Source organism: Eutrigla gurnardus (genome assembly GCF_963514095.1).
Source record: "Eutrigla gurnardus genome assembly, chromosome: 10".
Lineage (NCBI taxonomy): Eukaryota > Metazoa > Chordata > Actinopteri > Perciformes > Triglidae > Eutrigla > Eutrigla gurnardus.
Genome location: NC_139924.1, coordinates 27907063 through 27926691, shown reverse-complemented (window position 1 = coordinate 27926691; position 19629 = coordinate 27907063). Strand labels below are relative to the sequence as shown.

At 42.5% G+C, this 19629-nt stretch overlaps 1 protein-coding gene across 8 annotated transcripts; it reads right to left on the bottom strand.

Moving 5' to 3' along the window:
- Positions 1–889: 889 nt before the first annotated feature.
- On the bottom strand, positions 890–19287 carry picalmb (phosphatidylinositol binding clathrin assembly protein b). 8 transcript variants are annotated; one of them, XM_084018754.1, is made up of 23 exons: positions 18236–19287; positions 14779–14921; positions 14628–14691; positions 14426–14528; positions 13804–13897; positions 13563–13674; positions 12813–12919; positions 12687–12728; positions 10545–10630; positions 10161–10284; positions 9934–10067; positions 9220–9320; positions 8931–9083; positions 7697–7780; positions 6597–6689; positions 6309–6422; positions 5732–5848; positions 5588–5618; positions 5329–5428; positions 5121–5180; positions 3876–3980; positions 3370–3475; positions 890–2373 (listed from the first exon to the last, which is right to left on the bottom strand). In XM_084018754.1, exons 1-22 carry the CDS (start codon positions 18363–18365, stop codon positions 3383–3385), a joined length of 2190 nt encoding a protein of 729 aa, XP_083874880.1. In that variant the 5' UTR covers positions 18366–19287; the 3' UTR covers positions 890–2373; positions 3370–3382. The 8 variants fall into 8 exon arrangements, with proteins under 8 accessions (XP_083874880.1, XP_083874879.1, XP_083874878.1 ...); XM_084018753.1 differs by having other exon boundaries at positions 9934–10061; positions 14616–14691; positions 18236–19286; XM_084018752.1 differs by having other exon boundaries at positions 14616–14691; positions 18236–19285.
- Between the last annotated feature and the right edge of the window lie 342 nt (positions 19288–19629).

The following is a 19629-nucleotide window of genomic DNA, read 5'->3' as shown; positions in this document are numbered from 1 at the left end:
ACTTCAGGGTGTGAGAACTATGAGGTCTGTCAAAGTCAATAAACAGCAAGTTCACAAACAGGCGGAGACCTCCGGTTCTTCTGAGTGCCTTAAGGCTGCATTCTCTCTGCTGGCCACCAGGGGGCGACTCCTCTCTGGTTGTATAGAAGTCTATGAGAAAATGGTCCTACTTCTCTCTGCTGGCCACCAGGGGGCGACTCCTCTCTGGTTGTATAGAAGTCTATGAGAAAATGGTCCTACTTCTCTCTGCTGGCCACCAGGGGGCGACTCCTCTCTGGTTGTATAGAAGTCTATAAGAAAATGGTCCTACTACTCTCTGCTGGCCACCAGGGGGCGACTCCTCTCTGGTTGTATAGAAGTCTATGAGAAAATGGTCCTACTTCTCTCTTGATGTATTATCTCAGTAAACATTGTAAACATGAGTTTATGGTCTCAATCTCTAGTTTCAAGTCTTCTTCAATCCAGCATGATGTTCATTTAGTACATTATGGTCCATTTAGAGTCCACCAGACCAGAAAGCAGGGGATGCTTTAGGAGGCGGGGCTTACCTGCTGATTGACAGGTCACTACCATGCTACCAATGCTAGTTAGCTACTAAGATGACTTTAACACTTAGCTGTAAAGTTGACCTTGAATTATGAAGCTAACTTTGTTAGCAGCTACACACCAGAATCCACATGGATCCAGATCCAGTAAGGTTGCTGCTCTGCCGCTTGTGTTAGTCAGATCCACCCGTTGCTCCTCCAACAGTCCAAATATGGTCACTTCACTGGTTGAAAAAAAAAAATCCAAGCTGGCTACGACCAAAAACGTCTTATACACAGACATAACGTCACATCAACATTCAACATATTTAACGTTCACTTGTGAATAAATAAAATGCGTTACAGCGGTTTGTGGAAGCTGCTCTTTATTTGTAAAAGAAAGAAAAAGACTTGAGTCGTTGTCTGCTACACGTTCTAATTACATAAAGAAAATATCTGCGGAGACAAACGCAGAGAATATCCTGAATCAAACTTAGGTAGAGTCAAATTTGATTGAATTGCTTTCATATTTCATACATCTTTCACCTTTTTTAACTTGAAGAACAGTCAGTTTTTTTATATATACACACAGAGCGCCGATCAACAGCGCTCCTCTGCTCCTCCCACCCTGGTCCTCTGGATCGTTTATACAATTAATTTACATCAAATCTGTGACCCCCCCACCCCCTATTTATTCTTGTTAGTGTAGCGACACCCAGCTAAACCAACACACACTCCCATCCTCGCCCCTCCCCCCCAAAAAACACCTCCCGCCGAGGAACCGCAGCGTGGAAAGATGTGTGCAACATGAAGACAACTCTTCCACATTCAGAGTAAAGGCAGCCTTGAGTACGGCCAGTGAGTCGACGGCATGCCAAGCTTAAAGCAAAACGGAGCCCACCGCCCAGTAGTGACGCTTCGGATTCGTGGACGAAGTGTTTCTTTTTTTTTTTTCCTCTCTCTTTCAACTACATAGGAAACCATCGCGAAAAAAAAAAAAGAAAAAAAACAAAACCTAGGCACAGAATCGACTATATACTGGTAACTGACTCGTACTCTAACCCCTGCACTTTTAAGTGCATTGGAGATTCGTGAAATCTTTCATCTAGTTTAAAAAAAAAAAAATCTCAACACAACTCGTAGAATATTTAGTGCTCTATCATTCCGCTTAATAGGTGTAATTTATATAATAGCTATTTTTTTTAACTCTACCTCTCAATGATAGTCTGAGATCATGTTTAACGCTGAAGCACTCCCACAGGTGTTCAATGTACTGTAGATTTTACATTATTTCCCTCCCCCACCCCCAATCTTAAACCAATAATCATAAATAAATACAAACAACACACAGGGAATGTCTACTGTAAACACGGTAAAAAAGACAAAAACTAAACAGGTGTAAACGCCATTAGCATCACTACTTAGTGACAGTTAAATAACTGTAAGGAGTGGATGACCGATGATCGGATGGAGAAAGGGAAAAGACCGCTCTGCTTTTTTTCTTTTTTTTCAAGCCTTTACATCCAACCACAGTATTTCCAAATACATAACATCAAAGTTTCTCAGCACCCATATCTATCTTTACAGATTATACTGTAAAATGGAGAAGGAATCCTCTGTAAGGGGGGGGGGGGGTGTTAGACAGCAGCATCACTCGACGTCTCGGACAAGAATAATGGGTGTGAGCTATCGCCGAACGTCATTTGGACATGGTTACCATGGTTTCTGACAGTCGCTGCACCATTGTGTTCTTGACATGTCTGTTATTTGGGGTGTGTGAATGTTTCTCCGAAGCTTTCACCGCCAAGTGCTTCATCTCCCGAGAGACTTCAAATTACATGAACTGCATCTGCAAGGAAAAAAAAGGCAACGAGACCAACGTTAGTGAAGCGCTAACACGCATATAAAAGAGTTAATCAATGAGTCTATCGGCTGTTCACCAAACCCCGTCACCAGACTGTCCGAGAGGCCGGGCGATATCTGATTTTTTCACACTTTCCTGACGTTAACGAGGTGTACGCTACAAAGGGGTATATGAGCACTCGCTCTCTCTCGACCACGCACACAGCGGGTAGCGAGGGAACCGACACATTACAACGGAGCAGATGGTGGTGGTGGACTGGCTGTTGAATAAAATCATGTGACTACAAACTAGAGTTATCAGTGGTTCACTAGTGACGATATAGGATAAAAAACACTCACAATAATCGGGATGATCGTACATTTTAAAAAGCCTTTTCAATTTAAAGCAAAATGAACCAAAACTGACACCCCAACTATAAACTATCAGCTTTTTAAGGCAACAAAAAGAACACAGTCGTCATCTTTCTGAGCTCAGCTGCCTGTTACACTATAGAGACGCCCTCTGGTGGCGTCTGCTGGTCACTACAACACGTCACATCAATACGGCATCATATATTTGAACATAATGTGTACTTATGCCATATACAACTGAAAAAAAGTAATTGTATGGAAATGTATATACTGTATGGTTGTTGATGAAAACTAAATAAAAATTCAGTTTAAAAAAACCCCCACAGCATTATAGAAAGAGCAGCAGAAAAAAACCAGATACCACCCGAGTCTAGGACGGAGCTCAGCAAACAGTCAGTTAAATTTAGCGACGGCTACGAGCTTCTAAAGAAATGTGATGACGTTGGAGGGACAAAAGGGTCAGAATGAGGCTGATCCTGTTAAAGATCGGTAAATCCGTTAAAAAAGAATTCCAGAGTAACCAAGAACAACACAGGTAGCATCTAATCAAGATAAAACAGGAAAAATACACAACGGGCGTTAACACCGGACATGCAAGACATGCAGGCCGCTAGCAAAGAGCATGCTGTACCTAAAGAGACGCTCTACAAGAAATCCTTGAGAGAGAGGTGTGCAAACGGGTCCTGTCCAGGGGCTCGGAGAGGACTCTGGCTGGAAGGACTAGAGGCTGCGGAGGGCTATTTCAGGAAGAAATACAGGAAGTGGGGAGGACCAGAGGAGACGTCAGAAGTCAGTACAGAGACTGAGGGAGGGATGAGGTTAGTTTGGAGAAGGCTGTGATGCATGAAAGAAGGGGTTAATAATAATAAAATAAGAAGCAAGGGAAACAAGGGGAAGTCAAGACAAGGGGAAGATGATTCACAGTTTTGTCCCTGTTCAGCTCCGAGGAGCGAAGGGGTTCCTCTTTAAATAAAACTGTCATCATCCATCGGCAGTCGGACCACAAAAAGCTTTACACAGTGACTAAGACACGGCACAACGGAGACACCTATTTACTCAGCCTGATAAGGAAAACGGGTGGATACTGACTTCATTGTGCGTCAGCTCGGCGGTGAGGTCAGGCTGCCGTGCACCCACCTGAGCACTGGACACGGAGCCGAAGGGGTTGGGAGGCCTCATCACGGGCTGCGAGTACATCATGGTGGGCGGATTCATCATCCCCATCGAGCCCATTGGTGGAGGCTGCAGCGTGTTGCATAGAGAAGTCACTTCAGTGAAGGCACATTGTCAGAATTTAAATGTGTAAAGAGGAGATACATTCAGCCCGTTACTGAGACAGACCAGTCTGTTTACATTGTCAGAGGACAAAGCAGCACACGCCACATCTAGTGTTTCTCACGCAGACAAATTATCGCTCGCCACGAAAATTAACACGTTAAATATTTTCATAATAACGCGTTAATTTTGACAGCACTAATAAAAATGTAAGAATATAAATATAAAAACGAAAACACACGAATGTATAGTTCACTAAGAAAAACAGCCACATTTGAGAAACTGTAAATGGTTAAATTAGCTAGATTTGTACAAATAAAAATAAAAAATCATCATTTCAGCTTTATCTGTGAATTTACAATTGTTTTTATGACCACTAGAGGGCAATCATTTTCAAACGTATTAATTGTATTTATGACGTTATTTAAAAGCAGCTACAGTGTTAGCATTCCAAACTCCATTCAGAAAACAAGCATTTTAGAAGTTGTTTACTTGCCGTAGTATGATTCAGACTTTTAAACGAGTAATCGTCATTATGTAGTTACTTCGGCATGAATTTTATCCGTTTATTGTTATTACATTACAACGCAATGTTTGGGTTTGGGTTCATACCGCTGTAGTAAACCAGCCGATGTGTCTTGTTATTCACAGTGAATACAGCTCAGTGAAATAATGTTATGAACTCAGACAGGAGAAAATTAGCTTCGCTCCTGGTGTGAACGTACCTTTATACATTTGCATATCGAGCTCCAGTGACAAATATTCTCTTTAGTTTATATTCACTTCCCAATTAAAAAATAAAAATAAGACAACCTTGTGCCGCTCAGTAAAATGAAATATTTAATTAAATATATGAAAGCCGAGTGTGCTATAAATTAGCTGTTGAGAATCCACACTTTGATTTTAGTCGTAACAGAATATTCATAAGTGCTAAACAACGGCTCACTTGACCCAGTTTAAGTGAATCCAATTAATTATCTCTATAAATAAAAAGGTGCGGATTGAAAACCAAAAGGCATTTATCTGAAATGAACCGTTTACAACTATATGTAATATCTGATTCATTTTTAGGACTTTTTTTAGGAGATTACATGCCATCATACTGACCATGCCGTATCCCATCATGCCCGTGGGTGTGGTGGCAGGGAAGGCCATGACTGACGTTGGCTGAAGAGACACAAACAGGCCAGTAAGTAACACAAATGACCTCAACGTTACGACATCCACTGTCATTTGGTGGTTAAAAAAAAAAATAATAATAATAATAAAAAATATATATATATACGAGCACGACAGTTAGAAATCTGTGCGTCACCATGGAAACGGGGTTCCAGGTTGTGGTCGGCGCCGCTTTGGGCTGCCAGTTGGTGCCGCCGGTCATCCTCTTCTCCCCCGGCTGGCTCCAGTGCATGTCACTGTAGATTAACAGAGCTGATGTTAGCGCCAGCTTGCGACTGCCCTGAAAGCACAGAGCTGCTGCTGTTTCCGTGTGTGTGTGTGTGTGTGTGTGTATGTGTGTGTATGTGTGTATGTGTGTTATAAAAGCAGCCACAGAGCTCCGATCCATGACTTACTTCTTCATCGTGCCATTCCCAATGCCAAGGTCTAAAAAAAAAAAAGAGAGACATTTGCTAGTTTTTCTATCTGCATCTATATTTTGTCATTTTTGTGCCTGAAAAAACATGGAGATTTAATAAAGGCAAAATCATCACACTCACTACCGACAAGGTTGGCCAGCGAGGAGTCAAGGTCGTCCGACACCAGCCGATCTGGCAGCTGACCGATCGCCTGGCTGGAGCCGGCGAGAGTCGGTTTCAGGATGCCTCCGGAAATATCTGACTCATACAGAGACATTAAAGCTATTCGTTAGCTTGTGTTGTAGTTTTAAAATAAAAAATACAATTAAATCCAGGATGCTATCGTATTATCTTTTGTGCATTTTATAACTTTATTGCAAATTTGATGAGAGTGATGCGAACACTCAAGCTGTAGTAAACCAGCCAACGTGTGTGCAGATAAGCCCCGCCTTCTTTATGGCACGTCTACCATAAATAAACGCAAATTATCCTGTGAATAAACACAAGGAGTCTGCGTGACTCTTTTTTGTTTAAACTTTTCTCAGCTGAGTTTTATTTGATTTATAGTGTTAATCAAACATTGGAACAGCGCTTCCTGCGAGACCCGACCTTTGATTAATCATCTGCAAACTGAAATTAAGTACATCCGCCTTACTTAAAAAAACAGAAACCTATCGTACGGGTATTGCATGTCATATGTAAATACAAAAATCCTCACCATCAGAATTGAGGCTGTTGCTGCCTGCGGCTTTGGCTCCAAAAACAGACTCGAAGTCGACCTGGAGTCCCCCTGCCGACTGCGGTGGAGGGGCTCCCTGTGGCGTCGAGTATCCTTCAGAAGAGATGAGAGAGAAGAAGTTGCGTGAGGTGAAAGTTGACCACAGCTCTGGACTTTTGGTTTCTGCACTGTCCCGTGGACGTACAGCGTCCATGCCATCACTGGCTAATTGACCATCGAGCTGAATGCCACCGCTAGAAGACTCGCATGGATGTAGAGAGTCAGTACCTCTGAATAGACCTGCTACAGTAGAGGGCTCAGTGGGGAAGGGAGCCTGGTGTGGGGCGTGCTGGGCAACGGATACCGGACCACAGAAGGAGTCTGAAACGCCACCCGGAAGCAGGAAGAAGAAGACAAAGAGAGAGAGAGAGGAAGAGGCATTTCAAGGCCGAGCCAGAGAGGCAGATGGGAAATAATAGCAATACAGGAAGACGGCTAACATGTTAAATTCTGGGGGTTTTATGGGCAATTTTAAGAGTTGTGCACAAAATAGTGCAGTGGAGAGGCAAGGATTAAAGGTTAGAGCCCGGCCGATTTATCAGTTGACAGATTTAATCAGGCGATATTAGCCGCGATGTATCGGACATGCATTTTTTTTTTAAAGAATCTAATATGAAAAGTGCTGCTAGAATATTTGGGTAGTGGTGTCATCGCATACCAGCAGAGGGCACTGCTTCATACAACAGCCTGACAACCTGGCCGTATGTTAAACAGCACAGAGGACCGGAGTCCTGTTGCCATGGTGAAATACACTGAAATGTTATTGGCCACCTCGCTAATTGTCGAAAATTATAAAGCAGCGCAAAAAGTGACGCAAACCAGCGACACATTACAAACACTAACAAATCTAACTGCTGAGACCAAAGCCTCATCGCAATGAGCTGAAATACAAACAGCGCACATAAATTAGTCACATTTTTATATAAAACAAAAATACAAATATCTTTTAACTCCATAAAATCGGAATCGACATCGGCCCCAAAAATGCCGTATCGGCCGGGCTCTAACGAAAGGAATGGTTTGACATTTTGGGTGATGTGCTTATTTGCTTTGAACAAAGATCAAATACGGTTTGAAATGAAGCTATTTGATTGGCTGTGTGGAAACGGTATTCTATATTTTACTCACGTGATTTACAAAAGTGTTTCTCAAAGAACAAATAAGTGTAATTCCTAAAATGTCACACTTTTCCTTTGTAAGATTAGTTCATTACTACATTTCTACCACAAATATCCAAATGGGGGGAGGGGGAGGGGGGTTGTATAGGATCCTATGTTTGCCCAAGCTCAGGAAACATAGGCTGACATGATGGCGAGCCATCGTAGTACCTGAGACGGAGTGTTCTATCCGCACTGTGCGTTTGTAATTGGTTGAAACGGATGAGTTTGTGTCAATAAAGGGATTGTAACGATCTGGAGAATTGAAAAATAAGGTTGGTAAAAAGAGGGTACAGGTTTCAACTTAAAAAGCTCTAGTATTACAATGCAACTCCAAAACGGATGTAAAAAAAAAAGTCACTGTAATGCAAAGTGGAAGTTTGGCCACTAGAGGGACTCAGAGGGCCCCCGGATCATACATGGAGAGGAGTCGTTGCGAGGCTTGGGCGGTATCCTGATATTTCACTGGGGTATACCGAATGTTTATGAGCGATAAGGTTGCTGATAATCTAATATTCTCTCTCTCATCCACACACACAGCGGGCTGAATGGAACAGATGGTGGTGGCCGGACCGGCAGTCTGAGAAAATCATGTGACTACAAACGAGCAATGTCAACGGTTAACGAGGACGTTTTTGACCTTTGGGATCTCTGTGGTGTCGCTCTCAGAGAACGAATGTCGGCTGATCGGTGGCTTCTCCCACAACCTGATCACCTGATCGACTTCAGCAAAGCCATTTTTTTAATTAACTGAAACTGACATCCCTACTATAAACTATCAGCTATTTAACGTGACAAAAGATGGAAAAACACTGAGTCGCTCGTGATGGGATAAAAAAAAAACCCACTCATAATTATCGATTGTGGTGAATTTTCAATTATAGTAATAATAATCAATATCGTGATGACTTGAAAAAGTTGTCTAGCTCACTATGGTGAAAATAGAGTCTGATTTAAATAAAAATACAGGATATAAAAATGATCTTTTTTTTTATTTCAAGCAAAATGAACCAAAACTGACACCTTGACTATAAACTATCAGCTTTTCAAGGCAACAAGGAACACTGAGTCACCATCTTCCTGAGCTCAGCTGCCTGTTACATTGTAGAGAGGACCCCTAGTGGCGTCTGTTGGTCACTACAACACAGCATCCTAGAAAAGAGCAGCGTTCGGATTTATGACCGGTATTTCTTGATACCCTGGTATACCGTGATGCCGCCCAAGCCTCGTTCTCATGAGTGGTGAAAAAACATCATCAGAGCTGGCGAGATGGTAAAAGAAGATCAGAAGAAGATAATCAGCAGAGTAAACATGCAAGCAATAGTCATGCTCATATGTGACTACAGAGAAATGAAACAAGAGTGACGAGACTTTTTGAGGGGGAGAAACAAAAATGAGTCGTTACCACCAAACATTTCATGACTGGACGTCCTAGAGGAAAAGCTAACACCGTCTGAAGACACGACAGGTAAGTGAGTGGCATCGACAACGAGTTTTGAGAGGAAAGGGTTAAGGTTTGGCATGGATTCATCTCCAGCTTCAGCAGAGGTGAAAGGATCTAGGCAGGCAGAGAGAGAGAGAGAGAGAGAGAGAGAGACATAAAAAAGAGTGGAGAGGAAAGAGGTCAGACAACAACAAGAGAAGGAGAGCATGCAGAAAAAAGGTCCAGAAACGCAGTGAGAAGGCAGCATTACCTGCCCACGCCGTCGCCACGGGAAGCCCGGTGGAGCCCGATTGCATCGACGGCTGGAAAGTTGATTGCAGGTCAAAGAGGTCGCTCTCCATCTTCACTGCACTGCAGACGCAAAGAAAAAGACGACTCACGTTTTTACACCTTTACAAGCACCAACCATGTTCTTGTGTGCAAAAGCCTGAAAAACAAATCCAAAGTCAAATGTTTGGGAATTAATGTTAATTAAACTAACTAAAAGGTTATGACCTTGTTCGGACTACCAGTGGCAAATCCATTTGACATAATCTGGACAAGAAAAAACTTTCAAGGTTTTACCAATCTGATTTCTACAGATTTCTCTGGTCAGTCGAATTGGAATTTGAAGTGTGGAATAGCTATGAACAGACGATGGTGAATCTGATGAACACAAGCAGCAGAGCGACACCCCAAGTAGCAACCTTACTGGATCTGGATCCATCTGGATTCTGGTGTGAAGCTGCTAACCCCCGCCCCCTAAAGCATCCCCTGCTTTCTGGTCTGGTGGACTCTAAATGGACCATAATCTACTAAATGAACATCATGCTGGATTGAAGAAGACTTGAAACTAGAGATTGAGACCATAAACTCATGTTTACAATGTTTACTGAGATAATACATCAAGAGAGAAGTAGGACCATTTTCTCATAGACTTCTATTTCCTGTCTGAAGAAGAGCTATATTTAAGATGTAATCGTACCCATTAGAGCAGCTAGGTGTGGAGAAGAGGTCGATGGCTGGTGCTGTGCTGATAGTGCCCCCGGTGGTAGAGATCGGTGACGTATCGGTGGTGGCGAAGGAGGGCCTCTTGGAAAGCTCCTTGAGCCTCTGTTCCTGAGTGAGAAAGAAACTCAAGTTGAAGCACGAACGCGTCATCGACACGTATTCGTGGTTTAAAAAAAACAAAAACAGAGCAGCATCAGCCACCTTCAGGGCCTTGAGTCGAGCCTGTTCCTCCTCCAGAGCCGCCTGCTTCTCCCGCTCGTCCACTTTGGTGAAAGACATCCCCGTGCTGGCCAATGACGAGACGGCATTTGACAGAGTGCTGGCCCTGCAGGAAGGACGCAAATTAAATCTGGATTGATCGATTTATCCATTTTATTGGTTTTGTGTTATTACATTTCCATCATTTTTATCTCCCACCTACACCCCATCTCAATCACCCATCACTCATGAAATTAAGTTTGAATGATGGATTGACTAGACACCATCTAATAAAGCGTCATATGTTTCAGCGATACAAATGGAAAGTCACCGACACTCAAGTATAAGATGAGAGGAATTCACAAATACAGAATTGGAGTAATGTACCTGCTGGCTGCCGTGGAGTCTTTGACCTTCTTGCCCTCTAAAGAGGCCAAGTGCTGCTCCAGAGCTTCCAGGAGGCTGCTGGGAGCCTGCCGTGATGGATAACACACAGTCAGCAACTCGCCGACACAAAAAAACATCCTCCGCATTGACATCGAGACCATAAAAAGGTCAGTGGTGGGCAACCGAGATGGATCGGAAAAAAAACACTACACACCATGAAATACACCAGAAAGTAGGCTTTCGCGGTATCACCGGGGGTATTTCGAAATTAATCCAGGATGTTCCTCTTTCTTTGATGTCATGTGTTGTAGTGACTAGCAAAAGCCACCAGAGGGCGTCTCTATAGTGTAACAGGAATCTGAGTTGGCGACTCAGTTTTTCCATCTTTTGTTTCCTTAAAAAGCTGAATCCTGAAAATCGTCAAAATCTGCTTAAAACTCTTAAATTGAAACTGGTATTACTTTCAGTTTTCTTAGGAAAGACATATTTCATTGTCACAGACACACATCTTTCTTTGTGTGAAAAACAATCAAATAACCTTAAATAAGGTGATCATAAATCATGAATAAATTATGCATACAATGGAAAAAGCTTTTTATAGCCTGTATTTTTTTTAAATCAGGTTTAAACAACCTTCTGTTCGAACTACATTAAAAAGCATATGTATCTCAGTTTGTGATCTTGTGGAATGGTTTAAATTGTGAGATCAAACTAAGCCACAGCATTTTACAATCAAGAAGGTACAAGAAACAATATTTGTCCAATATAGAGAGGAGGACAACTGAGTCTGATAACAGTGTTATATTGTAGGTAAATTATAGAATTGTACTGTTAATGTATTAAAGCATACATATTTGTTTCTTTAATGACATGATGTAAAGTAGGGGCATTATTTTATAAGCATTTTGCATTTTGTCTGGTCCTTCTCAATGTATTAGATATGTGGATGAATCTGATTTATGTTTGTATTTCTTTTCTCTTACAGTATGTTGAATGCTTAAGATGAATAAATAAATACAAATAAACTTCTTTACCATGATAGCGAGCCAGCTTTGTCGAGTCACGACCTTTATCACGATCGTCCCTTCCCTAATCCCCTAGTGGACCTTTAAAAATGCGTCAGGACTGTTGGTGCCCGCTGTGTGTGTGGTTGAGGGAGACTGTCGTGCATCGTACAACCCCCGGTGAAAGATACCGCCCAAGCCTACCAGGCAGCCAATTTATATCTGTGATTAGGAGTTAAAATTTGGGCTATTAGTTACCCACCACTGATTGGATGACTGCGTAGCATTCCAGCCATAAAAAAAAAGAGGCTACGTTGGATGAGAGTAAACGTCTGTGTGGGATGACGTAATGACGTACTACCACGGCACTTCCAACAATGTGGGCGTTGTTGAATCGTCCGTCTAAGCACAACGAGGGTGGGGGGGTTTGGGGGGGGGGCAGCCACGTCACAGTGGATGAGCTACGCTGGTTCACACCTCAATGACGCAAAGTGAACGGAAATTTACCACAGCGAGTGTTTTTTCCTTCAACTGTTTGTTTGTTCAGAGCAGAGGCATGCAAAGAGACAACACCGAAGCAAGTCACGGATGTAGAAGAAGAGTGAAATGATAGTACTTACACAAACTGTGAACTAAAGTGGAAAGATAAAGGGGGAGGGGGGAAATACAGAATATAAAGGTGGTGACAGTCAGAGGAGGAGGGGAGTGCATTTGAAGTTGTTGGGAAAATAAATCAAAATACCCCCCCCCCCCCCAACCCCCCGTGGGCAAACACAACAGCATGTGCAGTTTTATGTTATAAATGGTGGGAAACATCTAACTGTCACTGTGCAGATTTACTGGGTGGGTTGTTGTGGTTTAAAACACCTTTATTTGCTGTAGAAAGAAAGAAGGAGCAGAAGAAGAAGAAGAGAAAAAGAAGAAGAAACAGGAGAAGAAGAACAACCTCTCTGGCGAAACATGCGCAGCAGGAGGAATCATGCAAAGTGTCTTTAAAGGACATCTGTGTCGGGCCGTAATAAACTCTATAGTTCGACGAAGACAACCGATGATAAAAGAGCCGGAAATAAGAGTAAGGAAGCAAAAGGGAAGGACTTCCTGTTAAAGAGTTAACCTGCTCCGGAGGCTCGCCGCTTACCTGGGAAAGATCTGGGATGTCTCCTCGATCGATGCCCACTTGCTGCCGAGATGGAAAAAATGAATAAATAAACATTACAACCGAATCTCTGCGGGCTTTTAAGTTACTCAAGTCTGTTTGATTTACCTCGGCTACTTTGAGGAACTCCGATATCCGGGTCATCCGGGTGAGAAACTTCTTGTAAATGTCCAGACCTTCTTTACACTGAGTCTTCTTCATGTCAAAGTATTTCTCTGTTTTGGAGAAAGAAGATTTACCAAAATGAAATGGAATGTCCATCATGACTTCATGAACCTCTCGCCAAATTACGTTTGATTTAATGTCCCAATATTTCACATGATCGGAGTCTTTATATTGAAGTAAAATGTTTCCTCTAAAGTGCAAGTATTTATTTTGGATCCTAAGTGCTGCCTAGCAGAAAAGCTTTTACTAAAAGGTGGTTAAAACCAGGAAAAACCTACCGTGGAGGAATGGATTGACATTATCTATATTTTTAAGATGGAAAGGATAACCTTTGCTTTGAGGCTGCAACAGGTCATTTGTTTGTCTAATTTTTGTGTCCCTTTTGTTTTCTTATATATCCTTGTCCTAGAGGGATTTGTGTCTTTGAGTGTCAACAATTTTATTGAGTTGATGTTCTTCTTTTACTTTATTTTAAAATACGGTAAGGTCTATGTTACAGTATGAATGTAATGTCCAGTGAGTCCTTGCTCTCATCTGTACAATTTACTGAGTCTGTGATGCCTTGTGGGCTACAAATGTACATTTACAGATGGTACATTGAGAAGAATGATATGTATTATAAATGAGTGTATGGACCTGGAAATCGTAATAAAAACAAAATCAAGGTAATACAAGTTTGAACGCAGGTCGTACCAAGCAGGTTGATGATGCCTTCGTTATAAGCAGCGAAGAGCCTGATGGAGTCTTTGAAGAGGAGCATGAAGGCTGCGTTGATGACTCCGTTGGTCAGCTCGTTGGCATTGACCTGAGAGAACAGCAGTCGTATTTAATCGAACAGCGGCGATTCGTCAGCGTAGAGGAAATTTGGCACTGAGCTACGAGATATGCAGCGGCTCAGCTGCGGATCTACGGGAGGCTTCACCTTGTAACTCACATTGAAATCGAGCAGGGCGTCCATCTGGTTCTGGATGATGGGGATCGTCTTCAGCAGCTTCTCTGTATTCATGGTCCTCATTACGCCGTCCACTCTGTGGAGAGGAGAGACGGATGAACAAGCAGCGGCAAATTTAAGTCCCTCAAATGTCCCACAGTCAAGGTGACGTCTTCGGATCTCTTGTTTTGTCCAAAACACCCCCAAAATATTCAGTTTATCGTCAAACACGACAATCAAAAGCAACAAATCTTCACGTGAGAAGCTTGAATCCAGAAAAATATTCAGCATTTTGGCTTCATGAAATTATTTTAGAAATAGCTTCAATGGATTACTTCTTTTGCATTTAAAACACATGGGATATATATATAGGATTTGCTTTGTTCTATCGAAATAAACAAGTCATTTGACTCCAATTCAAGTCATTCTGTATAATTCACAAATTTCCATCATTATTCAGACTATTAGTTCAGACAACAGATTATAAATTGATAAATTATAAGAATACGGATGCTAATCAATAACAAAACTTGTGAATTTGTGTCGAGTTTGAACATTCGTTCTCTCATTCAAATGGTGATAATTTTACAGTAAACGTCGATATTTCTGAAGTATAGCTTCTTACCCGCGTTTAACTTTCGTGAAGTCGAAGGCGACCTGTCTGTACGAAACGGCTTTCTCGTTCAGGTATCGACTATACCTCCTGATGAACGTGGACATGTCGTAACCTGGAGAGTGGAGAGGAAAATCAAATGTTTTTTAAAAAATGCTGCGTTAACTAATGACTTAAAAAACAGCCAGAATCAAATTGCTACCTTGTAACCCACTTTTGTCCAAAAAATTGCTGAGGTTGAAAAGTGTATTCCTTGAAGCCAAGTACTGGACGAAACGCTGCAGGAGAAAGGAGAGAGGTGTTTGAACACACGTTGTTATGAGAAATACGTTGACGCTCTTATTGTGGCGGGGGCGGCGCCTCACCTCGTTGCCGTAGACCATGAGGTGGTGTGTGGTGATGAGCGACTTGAACACGACCACCCAGCTGGTGTTGGTGGTCCTCTCGAACAACGAGTCGGCCAGCTGGGGGATGTTCACGTTCATCTCGTTGGTGCAGTGGATCAGATCTGGAAGACAGGAAGTTCATCAGATCACCAGATCTTCTTTTAACATCGCCATCATTCTTCCTCTAATATTATTATTATAAAAATATTCTTGTTATGAGACAACCAGTTGATCAATCGGTTAGTCTACACAGCAAAAAGAAAATTGACTCCCAACGTCAATATTTGCTGGATTTCTTGGACTTCTGTGATAGTATAATATTATAATAATAATAAGAAAATAATCAGCAGATGAATTAATAATGAAATTAATTGTTAGTCGCAGCCTTTAATAGAGGCTAGCCATAGGATGACATTATCCTGCCGAAATAATTTAATAATTATTCATTTGATGAGGCGGATCATCATATTGAGATTTGCTCAACCTTCTCTGGTTCTGATTGATGGATGTCAGAATATTATTGGATGGTACCAGCTGATAGCATCATATTTTTTATTATTTTCCAGGAAGAAAACATTTTGAATTATTGCTATTTCTTTCCCAGGGCATACATGTTATTAAATAGGTGAACAATATAACCTGGGGTTTGATTAAAAAAAGGCATTAAAAGGACATTTCCACATGTCTTTGCACTTTTTTTGCAGGTGGTCGTAAACCAAAGTATCAGACAAATTCACAGGCGGAGGAGGGACTCAAGAGGGATGTATTATATTGTTAACCACGTGAACAATATGACGACGTGATCTAAAAGGGTCGCCTTGAAGACGTGAACCATGGTCTGACCCACTTCCCCCACCAACACGCTCGTCACACATCCGTCGTCGACGCATCAACGACAGCCGCTGCCGTTCACAGCGGAGATCGGACCGGCGGGGTAATTGGGCCTCCCTCTCTGTCCTATATTTGACTTTTTCAAAAAGGCGGGGGAGTTTTAAGTAGGACAGGATCACCTTCCAGAGAAGCAGCAGCGGTTAACATGTGGGGCCGAAGATGACGGAGACGAGGAGGAGGATGAAGATGGAAGCTCTCTCACGTCACAATCCGCCCGCTAAATGTTCACAAATCTCAAATCGAATCTGTTCACGGAAAAACTGTAACATGACGGTGCACGAAGGAGCGAGACAGTGTGTTCTCCGCCAATAACACTGGAAAAATGTCTTCTGAAGCTTAAAGCTTTAAAAAGTCTGCATGAATCAAGAATAATTCAATAAATAAAAACCTAAGTTTTGGTTCCTGTATTTTTTTAAATCAGGCATTTCTCACGACGATATTTACGTTTATCCAGAGTGTTTCTTTAAAATAAAATCAGCCCAAATTGTCCAATCCCAAACTCTGTACCTGATGCTGTATTGATGCTATGTGTTGTAGTAACCAGACGCCACCAGAGGGCGTCTCTACAGCGACTCAGTGTTTCTTTTGTTGCCTTGATAAGCTGATAATTTTGCTTTAAAAAAAAATGCATATTGGCGTCACTTTCCTTTAACTCCGACGACTCAATGACTCAATTTTGGCTTCGCTGACATTTATTGCTGCATTTTTTGATCGGCGAACCACCGATCAGCTGATATTCGTCATAAATAGTTTGATCGGATCAGATGACTCATCGATTCTGAATCGAACCCGATTCGCTCTGAGAGCGACGCCACGGCGAGCTTTTTGACGGCAAGTGTGTGTGTGTGTGTGACGGGGCACCACAGGTATTTGTGTACGTTTTCCGGCTGTGTCGCCATGGAGATCGCAGCGGTACGTCCCTTCCGAACATCTCGATTGGTTAATACATAGACATAAATTCACCTATAGTCGGTTAGAAATGTCCTTGTTAACCGTTGATCCCTTGTTTGTAGTCACATGGTTTTATCCAACTACCCGTCTGCTCCATTCAGCCACCGTCACTACCCGCTGTGTGTGTGGTCGAGAGAGAGAGAATATTAAATGATCGGTTACAGCTAGGCCGAGCTTAGCCTTAAATAATACAAAAGAACTGCTATCTTACTTTAATTCAACTTAAACTATAAAACAAATCATCCTTCATGTTGCAACATTAAAATAAGAGGACGCAGTGTTATCATCTATGTATATATACAATCTGTATGTACGTGTAATGTGTCGCTACCGTCGGTACCCGCTGTGTGTGTGGTCGAGAGAGAGAATACCGAATTATTGGTAACGGTAGCTAGTCCGAATTTAACCTTGAATAATACTCATAATACAGTAAGAAAATGCTACATTCGTCTGAGAAGGGAAAGAATCCATCAAACTAAAACTATAAAACAACTCATCCATCCCATTATGCGACATTAAAATAGGGTTATCTATATACGTTCTGTATACGTGGAATATGACGTGTCAGTCGTATTAAGTAGCTGGTTGTGTTTGGTCGCTAATCTCAGCTTCAACAGGTGTGAAACCTGAAACTTTTAAACATTAAACCAAAGATAGTCGTAAACCTGCTGATTTCCCCTCCACAGGCCGAGACACAGTACACCTTTATTCCTGGACTGTAACTGAACTCTCACGATGACGCAGGGGCCTCCATAAAACAATAAATCCATTTAAAAAAAGGCTTTCATTAATGCCATCATGCATCTGCAGGTGCCGATCGATACGCAAAGAAGAATCTACGGCTCTCTAAAAGGCGAATCCTCTCGACAGCGAGTGTGTGCATCACTAATAATGATCACACGAGGGTTTAAGCCGTGGTGCTGACGTCAGCGTATATATACGTGTGCACAAGTGTGTCCGTCACTCCTGAAGCATCGTGACCTCCACTGGGGAACCGGCAGGTGATCACGTTACTCCCTCCAACCCCTCACATTGTGTTGCTGCTGCTGCAGGTGCAACCAAGATGGGAGATGAAAAACTGGATTCTCCCGTCCCAATTGTTCATATCAGGGGCCTACGCTTGTGTACCGGTGCAGGGCCCCCCACCACACACACACACACACACACAATGGGTATCAGTGTAAGATAATGGTTCAGATAATCATTTACCCTGCTTGGTGCTGCTATGTAGGCTAAAGTGCAAAAACCAGAGAGAATGACAAGAGAACAAAACCCCACACAGCTAGTTTAACAGCTACGAGCCTAAAACGAACATATAATAACGTGTCAGCCTCGATGAAGGCTGCTGCTTGTGTAAACTCTTCTTCCTCGTGTGTCCCCGTGTCAACAAGGCCTGAGCTCCATGTTATAACAATATAATCTCCCTGACATGAAGCAGCAGTAGCATTTAGCCTCTCATTCAGGCTTTGAGGCCTTGCAGCTCCTCCACCGCCATAACTCACACACTTCATGTTTTTGCGGTTGTGGTTAAAACAACTCGTGTGGTGCTTTTTTTTGTTTGTTTTGTGTATTTTTTTTATTTAAATATACTCACAATCCAAGTGTTTCTTCTTCGGGCCCATGACTTCGTGAGTGGTGGCCTTGCACACTGTTTTGGACACGGCGGATCCCGTTACACTGTGCTGGGCTGCAGTTATCCGGTCCGTAATGCTCTGCCCCGACATCTTTATGTCTCAATGCAACAAAAGACTTAATAATAATAACAACAAAAAAGAAATGTAGCCTTGGCTTTATCTTCGGTGCTGCTAGCTCTCTTTTAAAATAAATAAATATATATATATAAAAATAAAACCTCCACCTCCTCCGCAGTGTTTCCACACCGCCGTGTTCCCACCTCGGTGGAGATAATAAAAAAAAGCCCCAAAAAGAAGCAGCGGAGGGCGGAATGAGAGAGAAACGGATACGACGACAACAACAATCGGCTACAATGTTGCGTTTTTGTTGCGCCGCGCGGCTCCGTCACTCGCACTTCAAAGGCGCCGAGATTTTATTCTAGAAAAAAAGAGGGTCCGACCCGGGTCTCTGTGCCGCTCTCATCCCGATGTGGCTCACGCCGGATCCCTGCGTCTCCCCTCCTCCCTTGCCTGCCTGCCCGCCGCCGCCGCTCCGCCAAGTCGTCGTCGCCGCTTCTCCTCCTCCTCCTCTTCCTCCTCCTCCTCCTGCTGCTGCTTTATAAAAAGAAGGGGAAAAAGCCCACCGAGCAGAGGGAGGGGAAATGGCGGGCCTGCTTCTCTGCTGAGAGCTCTGCGGGGTAGAAATGCTCGAGCTCGGCTCGTGTCTGCGGTGGCGGTGCAGGTGGACGTCCGACTGACCGCAGGCCAGCTGGGGAGGGGAAAATGCTCAGTCAGAGGCCTGGAGGACAGCGTGAAGCCTGCGCTGGTTGAGGAGTGGCGGACGTATTCGAGCGAGAGCACGCGCAAATCTCACGTGAACTCACTGTAATAACGCTGTAACAAAGAGCAGTCCAAAAATAAGTAATGATTGTGAGGCTGGAATGTGTTGAAAGCAGATATTTGACATGTTTGCAGCCTCGTTTCCGTGTAGAAGTTGATTATACATCCTGTTGTGACAGTCACGAGGTGTCAACAGTACAGACGTACTATACTGAGGTAGAAGTACACATATGTACACATATTTGTGTTAAAAAAATACTGATTCAACTTCTTTACTAGAAACAATATAATAAATATTGTAATAGTAAATATTTTCAGATATTAAGTCATTATTTCGAGATACTTAGTCAATATTTTGAGATAAGATATTATTTTGAGATAAGCCATTATCTTGAGATAATACGTCATTATTTTGAGATAATAAGTCATTATATTGAGATAATACGTCATTATTTTGAGATAATAAGTCATTATATTGAGATAATACGTCATTATTTTGAGATAATACGTCATTATTTTGAGATAATAAGTCATT

Coding starts and splice junctions, on each gene's coding strand:
- picalmb (XM_084018752.1), bottom strand. CDS start 18,365: ATGTCGGGGCAGAGCATTACGGACCGGATAACTGCAGCCCAGCACAGT. Junction 10,068..10,160: donor CTCGACTCAAGGCCCTGAAG/GTGGCTGATGCT, acceptor TTTCTCACTCAG/GAACAGAGGCTCAAGGAGCT. Junction 5,181..5,328: donor CCTGGAACCCCGTTTCCATG/GTGACGCACAGA, acceptor GTGTCTCTTCAG/CCAACGTCAGTCATGGCCTT.